This window comes from Nerophis lumbriciformis, linkage group LG38, assembly GCF_033978685.3.
Source record: "Nerophis lumbriciformis linkage group LG38, RoL_Nlum_v2.1, whole genome shotgun sequence".
In the NCBI taxonomy this organism is placed as follows: domain Eukaryota; kingdom Metazoa; phylum Chordata; class Actinopteri; order Syngnathiformes; family Syngnathidae; genus Nerophis; species Nerophis lumbriciformis.
Window position 1 is genome coordinate 4,441,276 of NC_084585.2, and position 11,098 is coordinate 4,452,373.

Here is an 11,098-nt window from a genome sequence, read left to right on the forward strand (position 1 = left end):
TGCCCCCTCAACGGGGGATGCTTACAAACATCAGTTGTCTACCAATCTAAGGTAATACGCAAGGACATTAACACATCCGACACATATGTAGGATTAACCGAGGGTGAATTCAAAACCAGATGGAACAACCACAAGGCTTCTTTCAGGAACAAAAACCTGCGAAATACCACAGAACTCAGCAAACACATTTGGGACCTCAAAGACAATAATGTTGAATATTCAATAACATGGCAAATTCTTGCATCCAGCACACCTTACAATAGTGGTAATAAAAGATGCAACCTATGCTTGAAAGAGAAACTGTTTATTATCTACCGTCCAGACCTGTCATCCCTCAACAAGCGCAGCGAAATTGTAACAACATGCCGCCATAGACGGAAACACCTCCTAGGTAACACATGAACCAATCACCACGCCCCTAGGCCAGCCTGTACCCACCCACTCTGTGCCCTATATAAACCATGGTATGCGAATGCTCCCATTAAAATCTCCTGACGATTGAGGGTACCCCCCCTCATGAAACAGGCCTGTAGAGATGAAATAGTCTTGTGATTTTTTTCCCCACACATACATATATATATATATATATATATATATATATATATATATATAGCTAGAATTCACTGAACGTCAAGTATTTCTTATATATATATATATATATATATATATATATATATATATATATATATATATATATAATATCTATGAAATACTTGACTTGGTGAATTCTAGCTGTAAATATACTCCCCCAACCACGCCCCCGTCCCACCCCGACCACGCCCCCCCCCCCCCACCTCCCGAAATCGGAGGTCTCAAGGTTGGCAAGTATGCGTTACATACATCATTTTTACAACTGATACTTCGTATTGCCACAGAGTTGTTCAATGGACACTGTTTGTGATTCCAATCTAAAGTCAGTTTTTACCCTATACAGGAGTAGTGAACTATGAAAGACTACAGAGAATGTCTCTTGAAACAAAATTTAAAAAAACATAAAATGTCGGACATTTTATGTTAATTCCATGTCCATAATTTCATACCAACACAAACAGAGCAAAAGCAGGCACTGCATGAATCTAAGATTATCAGTATGAGGCTTCAAGCCTTTCATATAGTGTGTGTTTGCTAATCCACAAGAGAGCGGGATTAGACAGATGAGCCAGTTGTCAATATTGTGGGTTACACTGGGTTTATGCTCGGCATCGCCATTGAAAGAACACAACCAAGCCCACGCCTTTGTTTTTGTACTCTCTGTAGCTTCAGCAGGTCTGATTGATTCCACAGAAGGCTGGAAACAAATCAGTTGTGTCCTTTTGGTTTAAAGTTTTAGTCTAGGCCCTATATTGTGAAATCAATGGAGACAAAAAAAAAAAACACCACCACCAGAAACACATTTGTGAGAGGAAAGAAAAGTTACAAATTTAACTTATTACCTTGTCCTAGCGTTCTTCTTAGGTTGTTGATTGACAGGACTACCCACGTTGCCATTCTTCACTGAGCCCTTCCTGGCAAGATCTCTCTGTTTCTCTGGGCAACCACAGGATGCGAGATCATGAGTAAACACTTCAATGGGCAGCAACTAATATTGCAATGAATAATAGATCACATACGGGACCACATACACTTTATATGAGTTGAACGTACTAATTCATTTACTATATTTAATGTACAACATTTGACTAACTTGGTGGTGATTTGCACTGTGTTCATTTTGATACCTATCTGGACTTGCAGTGGTGATGGCTTGTAGTTTATGGCCACCGTTTCTGCTTTGGCATCAGGGTCGGTTTCCGAGTTTGAGGAAGCTGCTGGATCCTAGAACAACAATAGAGAGTAAAGCATTCTCATACCTGCCAACTTTTGAAATCAGAAAAACCTAGTAGCCAGGGTCCAAGGGCCCTTGGTAGGTCCAGGACAAAATCCTGGTGGGGGGTTCAGGGCTTCGCCCCCCGACGCAAAATGATTATTAGCATTCAGACAGGTTAAAATGTTGCTAAAACCATCACTTTTCTATCAGTCACAGTGACTTTTCAAAACAAAAATATTACAGCAAAAATCATATGGGTTGATTGACATGTTTATTCTGTAAGATAACTTCAATAGTTTGAAATTATTTTGACAGTTAATGCCAGTTATCCTGTCAACCTTTCACAAGACTTCAATTTGTTAATTGAAAGTATAAACAGTATAAACACTTTTTACAGTAAACAAATGGTAAAACAGTACTAAACAATTCCATTTAAAAAAAAATTGGTGTCATTATTAACTTTCTGTCCAAGCTTGTATAATCTACTGCCTTGTTCAATTGTAAAAAAAATATTCTGTGCCTAAAATTCACATTTCTATCACAATTATCATACTGTAAACATGGTAAGCTAACTTCATTAAAATTAATAGTCCTGTCAATACCATGGAATTAAAATTCAAATGTAGTTTTTTTGTAAGCCTTTCAAAAGAATTCAAAATATGAAAAATTAATGAAAATTAATTTAAGCCATCAGACACTTGAAAAGTGGCACATCACATCTCTAATGTAATCATTTTAACTTTTCAACAGAAATAGCACTGCAAAAATATTAAGGACATACTTCTGTATTTTGGTGGTTATGCTGTCAACATTTAACAAGATTTCTTCAACTTGGACTTGAAAGCATAAATAGTATAAACACTTTTAACAGTATAACAGTACCAAACAATTCCAATAGATAACATTGGTGTCATTACCTTTTTGTGGCTAAAATCCAAATTTATTCTATCAGATTGATCATACTGCAAAAATGATATGGTAACTTTATGATAAGTTTACTTGAAGTGGCATAAAACACTGAAAGTGATTGTTCCTATAACCCCTTTGTTTCAAATGTTTGTTCCACTTGTGGCAGTCGGGCACCAGCATACTGTCTTTGACAACTTGAAGTGGCATAAAACACTGAAAGTGATTGTTCCTATAACCCCTTTGTTTTAAATGTTTTATGCCACTTCAAGTTGTCAAAGACGTGCTGTGAAATACAGCCGACAGGATTGCGCACCAAACACGAAGCAAGGCCAAAGCGCGTGCATGGTGCAGGAGAACAAAGGACTTCTTTCATTTAAGGTTTGTGATAAACCATCAAACTCATTCGTTAAAAGGACTCTATAGTAATATAAAGTGAGTTTTTCTGGACATTATCATGCAAGAAAAGTTTATTTTTGGGACCGCGATCACCGCGTAATGATTTTTAAAGGTTGCATTACAAACATTTAACTGTCCCATGTGATCAGCCAGTGCGATTGGAAGTCCATGCTCAATTATTGCCTCCGTAAATAAAACTTCGGCATTTATCACATCCAAAGAATCTGTTTGGGCGACGAAAAACGTTGAAAGTTTTCCACTTGTATCGCTAGCAACGGCATTAGACTTGTGTTTTTTTGTCCCAACGTGGTCTTTTACATCGCTAATTCCTCCGTGTCCGATCGAAAAATCTTGTCTGCACAAGGTGCAATTCGCGTAGTTTTCACCCTTTTTTTTTTAGATTAATGAAAAACCGTATTTTTTATCACTGCAACCGTAACCCGGAATAGGTTGATGAAAACCGTACTAATTACGGGAAAACCGGAGTAGTTGGCAGGTATGCATTCTGATGTTTATTCTACAAGCACACACGATTTAGCGCATTCTGCTTTACCCGCGAGCTAACACAAACATTACCAGGATGGCATAATGCCCGCAAAATCAGCTCTCTTTAGTTAAGGCTTGTGTCCAACACCCCGGCAGTATTTGCATTGCTCGAAGGCAACTATAGTTCCATTGGTTTGGAGCATCAATAGGCCCGAGTGTTCTGCCTATACAGTTCTGGCTCTTTCTGTGTGATCGCTGATGGCATGAAGAGGAGGCCGTGGGAGAACAGAGGGGATTCCTGTTCCAAGCCAGAGCGTCAACAGATTGAGAGGGGAGCAAGGGGCCTGCAGTGCTCACAGAGCTGCACATTATGCTCATGCTAAAGTCCTCTACTGTGCAACAGAAGTGACTCTAACAGAGCACATGTGTCGAGGCCGCCAGGCAGTTGGCGAGCAAATACCCCACGTTCACCATGGCGACACGTGCATGTGCTATTTTATGTAAATTAGGACTGAAGCGATCGATCCCGTCTCAGAACCAGCCAATGAGGTGTCAAGATTGAAGTCTCCCGACACATGTCATGCAAAACAGCAAACAAAAGGCAGTTACTTGGGCTACCTGGGCATTGTACAACATAATTGTTATGATCCGCTGCCCGGATCATATTTTTTGTTTACGTTTGGTGAGAAGCTCTGTCATCCGGGAGGAGCTCAAAGTAAAGCCGCTGCTCCTCCACATCGAGAGGAGCCAGATGAGGTGGTTAGGGCATCTGGTCAGGATGCCACCCGATCACCTCCCTCGGGAGGTGTTTAGGGCACGTCCGACCGGTAGGAGGCCACGGGGAAGACCCAGGACACGTTGGGAAGACTATGTCTCCCGGCTGGCCTGGGAACGCCTCGGGGTCCCACAGGAAGAGCTGGACGAAGTGGCTGGGGAGAGGGAAGTCTGGGCTTCCCTGCTTAGGCTGCTGCCCCCGCGACCTGACTTCGGATAAGCGGAAGAAGATGGATGGATGGATGGATATAAACAACAAAAAATCCTGCAAGCTTGCTCAAAAGTAGTTTGAATTGGATGAACTTGTACAGCGTTCAAAACATAAGCACCCATAATTCTACGCAGGACTTCAATAAAAAAAAATGATCCATGCCATTTGGAAGCAGGCGAGGCTTTTCAGATGCAATCAAAAATAAAACATGGCCTGCTGCCCTGACCGTTCACATATATCATATATTTAAGTGCACATACACATTACACGTGCACACGAATATAGAAAATGTATAGAAAAAAAGGAGAAATGTGATGATCTCTCAGTGTATCAGTTTCATCACAATGATCCTCCTTCACTGTCAGTGACCACGCCAGAGATTGAAGAGATTACGCATCATGGCCTCCCACAGAGTGACACATCCATCAGGCGACCATGAATGACGATGAAAACGTCTTTATATTGCGCATTACATTAATGATTAGAGTTGGACTTCAATAATGCGAGTCCTCTCACCCATGGGCTAAGATATAGCAATAATATTAGATTGTATAAATCTTGAGCTTTTGATGCATTAGTGAGACTAAACCATTAAAATGCATTCAATATTCAGATGTGGATTGTGCGTGTGTGTGTGTGTGTGTGTGTGTGTGTGTGTGTGTGTGTGTGTGTGTGTGTAGCAGGTGCCAAGCTGATTCATTCTGAATGACAATGAAGTAGTTAGCATTACAAAGGACAGCACCATATGTGCCACAAACACAATCGGACAAGGTAGAAAACCAAACAACCGGCCTTATAGTCTATGTTACTGTACACGCAGTCCTCCACAGAAGCATACTGATCTTATTAATTAGTGAGATTATTGTGGTATATTTAAGTTGGTCTGTGATTTTTGAGCGTCAGGGCTCATTCGGCATGCAGCCCTGGCCTGAGCCTGAGGCAATAAGAAGGGGGCAGCTGTTCCAGGGAGTTTAAAGTGTAAAATCTATAGCCTGTGTAAATATAAACTACAGGAGTCATCATTTATTAAGATAGGGGTGATATAAGTCTTGGATTGTTTTGTTCGTGTCTCTCTTTAACAGTATTGTGCTACAGTAAAATATATATTTTTTTAAAACATGACTATCGTGATTCGAAGTGGGCTGATAAAACAATATCAATATTCATCGTAATAGATACGTAATCAGTATCAATAAAAATTATGTTTGACAATTATATTATATTATATATATATAAATTTATTTATTTGATACACACATATACATATACAGAGATATATATATATATATATATATACATATAAACACATACATATGTATGTATATATGTATGTGTATGTATATAAACATACATATACACATACATTATATATATATATATATATATATATATATATATATATATATATATATATATATATATATATATATATATATATATATATATATGTCTTAATAAGGTTATCCAAAAAATAGTGCTCGATACCGTAGTAGAGCGCAATATATGTATGTGTGGGAAAAAAATCACAAGACTACTTCATCTCTACAGGCCTGTTTCATGAGGGGGTTCCCTCAATCATCAGGAGATTTTTTTTTTTTTTTTTTTTTTTTTTTTTCATCTCCTGATGATTGAGGGAACCCCCTCATGAAACAGGCCTGTAGAGATGAAGTAGGCTTGTGATTTTTTTTCCCACACATACATATATATATATATATATATATATATATATGTATGTGTGGGAAAAAAAATCACAAGACTATTTCATCTCTACAGGCCTGTTTCATGAGGGGGGGTACCCTCAATCGTCAGGAGATTTTAATGGGAGCATTCGCATACCATGGTTTATATAGTGCACAGAGTGGGTGGGTACAGGCTGGCCTAGGGGCGTGGTGATTGGCTCATGTGTTACCTAGGAGGTGTTTCCGTCTATGGCGGCATGCTGTGACAATTTCGCTGCGCTTGTTGAGGGATGACAGGTCTGGACGGTAAATAATAAACAGTTTCTCTTTCAAGCATAGGTTGCATCTTTTATTACCACTATTGTAAGGTGTGCTATATATATATATATATATATATATATATATATATATATATATATATATATATATATATATATATATATATATAGTCTTGGGTTCAATCCCGGGCTCGGGATCTTTCTGTGTGGAGTTTGCATGTTCTCCCCGTGACTGCGTGGGTTCTCTCCGGGTACTCCGGCTTCCTCCCACCTCCAAAGACATGCACCTGGGGATAAGTTGATTGGCAACACTAAATTGGCCCTAGTGTGTGAATGTTGTCTGTCTATCTGTGTTGGCCCTGCGATGAGGTGGCGACTTGTCCTGGGTGTACCCTGCCTTCAGCCCGATTGTAGCTGAGATAGGCTCCAGCGCCCCCGCGACCCCAAAGGGAACAAGCGGTAGAAAATGGATAGATGGATGGATGGATGGATGGATATATATATATATATATATATATGAATTCGGATTAAGTGTTCCCCATGGCAGCACGGTGGTCACAGGGGTTACGAAGGTTCTGAGTTCAATCCCGGGCTCGGGATCTTTCTGTGCGGAGTTTGCATGTTCTCCCCGTGACTGCGTGATTGAAACTTTTATTAGTAGATTGCACAGTACAGTACCGTATTTTTCGGAGTATAAGTCGCTCTGGAGTATAAATCGCACCGGCCGAAAATGCATAATAAAGAAGAAAAAAAACATATATAAGTCACACTTGAGTATAAATTGGGGAAATGTATTTGATAAAAGCCAACACCAAGAATAGACATTTGAAAGGCAATTTAAAATAAACAAAGAATAGTGAACAACAGGCTGAATAAGTGTACGTTATATGAGGCATAAATAACCAACTGGTATGTTAACGTAACATATTATGGTAAGAGTCATTCAAATAACTATAACATATAGAACATGCTATACGTTTACCAAACAATCTGTCACTCCTAATCGCTAAATCCCATGAAATCTTATACGTCTAGTCTCTTACGTGAATGAGATCAATAATATTATTTGATATTTTATGCTAATGTCTTAATCATTTCACACATAAGTCGCACCCCCGGCCAAACTATTAAAAAAAACTGCGACTTATAGTCAGAGGTGGGTAGTAACGCGCTACATTTACTCCGTTACATCTACTTGAGTAACTTTTGGGATAAATTGTACTTCTAAGAGTAGTTTTAATGCAACATACTTTTACTTTTACTTGAGTATATTTATAGAGAAGAAACGCTACTTTTACTCCGCTACTTTTATCTACATTCAGCTCGCTACTCGCTACTAATTTTTATCGATCTGTTAATGCACGCTTTGTTTGTTTTGGTCTGTCAGACAGACCTTCATAGTGCCTGCGTTTCAACAAATACAGTCACTGGTGACGTTCACTCCGTTCCACCAATCAGATGCAGTCACTGGTGACGTTGGACCAATCAAACAGAGCCAGGCGGTCACATGACCTGACTTAAACAAGTTGAAAAACGTATTGGGGTGTTACCATTTAGTGGTCAATTGTACGGAATATGTACTGTACTGTGCAATCTACTAATAAAAGTTCCAATCAAACAATCAAAAGTGTGAAGGAAAAAAGACCCTTTTTTATTTCAACCGTACATCCCGTCAAAAGCCTAGTTCCTGTCTTCACAATAAAAGTGCCGCTCCATCGCGGCTGCGCTTTCAAAATAAGAGTCTCCGAAAGCCAGCGCAAACAAGCTAGCAAGCTAGGGAGTTTGCCGCCAATGTATTTCTTGTAAAGTGTATAAAAACGAATATGGAGGCTGGACAAATAAGATACCAAAAACCAACCACTTTCATGTGATATTAGACAGAAAGGAGGAACTTTTTTTCTCCTCCATTTGAAAACGTGGACGTTATCATCACTACTGTCTGATTACAATCAATGCAAGTCATCACAATCAGGTAATACACCAACTTATATTCTTCTCTTCATGAAAGAAAGGAGTGTTAAACATGCATGTATATTCATTAAAACACCTTTAACATGTAAACAAAAACGGCAAAATAAATAAGTATAAATTATATACTGTATATATCAATGTATGTGTATATATATATGTGTATATATATGTACCGTATTTTCCGCACCATAAGCCGCCCTGGGTTATAAGCCGCGCCTTCAATGAACGGCATATTTCAAAACTTTGTCCACCTATAAGCCGCCCCGTGTTATAAGCCGCATCTAACTGCGCTAAAGGAATGTCAAAAAAACAGTCAGATAGGTCAGTCAAACTTTAATAATATATTAAAAACCAGCGTGATGTGGGCGCGCATGGAGTCGTATATCAACATGGACGGAGCTGCGTGAAAAAAGCCACCCGGCCTCTTCGCGTAAACTTCCCTTAACCACTCGCTCATCTTTTCTTCATCCATCCATCCCTTCGAGTTAGCTTTTATGATGACGCCGGCTGGAAAGGTCTCTTTTGGCAAGGTCTTCCTTTTGAATATCACCATGGGTGGAAGTTTCTGGCCATTAGCATGGCAAGCTAGAACCACAGTGAAGGATGACTTCTCATTCCCTGTGGTGCGAATATTCACCGTACGTGCTCCCGTTGTATCCACAGTGCGGTTCACAGGAATATCAAAAGTCAGTGGAACCTCGTCCATGTTGATAATGTTCTCTGGCCGGATCTTTTTTTCAGCTATCTTGTTTTTACAATATGCACGGAAAGTAGCCAGCTTTTCTTGAAAGTCTTTAGGCAGTTGCTGTGAAATAGTAGTCCGTGTGCGGATGGAGAGATTGCGTCTTTTCATGAACCGGAAACCTGTCGCTTAGTAGGAGCAATTTTGTGGTCTTTACAGATGTAAACACACAAAGGAAATGAAACGTAATATCCGCGCGCTTCTTCTTCTTCTTCTACGGGGGCGGGTGGTTGCTTACAGTAGAAGAAGAAGCGCTTCCTCTTCTATGGGGGCGGGTGCTTACCTTGGCGGTTGCTTGCCGTATAAGAAGAAAAAAGATGGCGGCTGTTTACCGTAGTTGCGAGACCTAAACTTTATGAAAATGAATCTTAATATTAATCCATATATAAAGCGCACCGGGTTATAAGCCGCACTGTCAGCTTTTGAGTAAATTTGTGGTTTTTAGGTGCGGCTAATAGTGCGGAAAATACGGTATGTGTATATATATGTATGTGTATATATATATATATATATATATATATATATATATATATATATATATATATATATATATATATATATATAATATGTGTGTGTATGTTACTCATCAGTTACTCAGTACTTGAGTAGTTTTTTCACAACATACTTTGTACTTTTACTCAAGTAAATATTTGGGTGACTACTCCTTACTTTTACTTGAGTAATAAATCTCTAAAGTAACAGTACTCTTACTTGAGTACAATTTCTGGCTACTCTGCCCACCTCTGCTTATAGTCCGAAAAATACGGTATATACATTTGATTATTTACATTTGGTTATTTACAATCCGGGGAGGTGGGATGTGGAGGGGGGAGGGTGTTAGTCAAGGGTTGAAGTTGCCTGAAGGTGTTGTATCCCACCTTCCGTCCGAATGCAGCTGAGATAGGCTCCAGCACCCCCCGCGACCCCAAAAAGGGACAAGCGGTAGAAAATGGATGGATGGATAAAAAACATATCATGATGGATGGGACTTCCGGTCACGTGACAATCCGGAAATGGAAATATGAACCGTTTATAACAGAACAGAGCTCCTCTTCAAACCTTTTGGGTTATTTAGCCTTTTGGTTCCGACTCGTGTGACACGTCACCAAATGACAAGATGCGGGCTCAATCTGCATGAAATGTAAACACGTACGTACTAGGCGTTGGCCTAATAGTGACTATATAGTAGCGAGGATGATGGCTTGTTTACTACGTGAGGGGCAGCGTTAGTCATTTCTCACATTTACTGTGCTAAGATGCACACATAAAGTAGAATATAGCGACAACATGTCCAAAAAGATGAAGATGTTGTGTTTGTTTCCTCACCAAAGGTTGCGTCTCTCCGTTGACGTGAGGAACCTGGAACCTGTCCATTTCTTCCATCATCGTGGACCAAAAAACCCTATTTGGAAGCGGTCAGTATGGATGAAAAACGATGAAAAAAATGTGTCTTAAGTGTTCCTGGCTTCTGCAGCATTCTAGCGGCTTGTTCGCCTGCGTCCCCTCAGAGGTGACTCGACAGCTAGACAGCAGCGCCGCCTCACTTCCGGTTCTTTAAATATTCATGAGTGCGCCGTCCAATCAGAGACGCGATCACAATGACGTCACCCGACTGTTATTTTTCGTGTCTAATGAATTAAGGCAGTGGTCCCCAACCACCGGGCCGCGGCCCGGTACCGGTCCGTGGATCGATTGGTACCGGGCCGCACAAGAAATTAAAAAAATAATAATAATAAAATAAAATAAACTTTAATTTTTTTATTTTATTTTATTTTTTTATTAAATCAACATAAAAAACACAAGATACACTTACAATTAGTGCACCAACCCAAAAAACCTCCCTCC

At 39.7% G+C, this 11,098-nt stretch overlaps 1 protein-coding gene across 2 annotated transcripts in view; it reads right to left on the bottom strand.

Moving 5' to 3' along the window:
- Positions 1-10,725, bottom strand: part of fam219aa (family with sequence similarity 219 member Aa) — a 32,982-nt gene extending 22,257 nt beyond the window's left edge. For both annotated transcript variants that reach the window (XM_061932853.2, XM_061932852.2), the window contains exons 1-3: positions 10,580-10,725; positions 1,719-1,815; positions 1,434-1,527 (exon numbers count right to left, since the gene is read on the bottom strand). In XM_061932853.2, the coding sequence (XP_061788837.1) occupies positions 1,434-1,527; positions 1,719-1,815; positions 10,580-10,639 (251 nt within the window). In that variant the 5' untranslated portion in view covers positions 10,640-10,725. The remainder of the gene's footprint in view (positions 1-1,433; positions 1,528-1,718; positions 1,816-10,579) is intronic.
- Between the last annotated feature and the right edge of the window lie 373 nt (positions 10,726-11,098).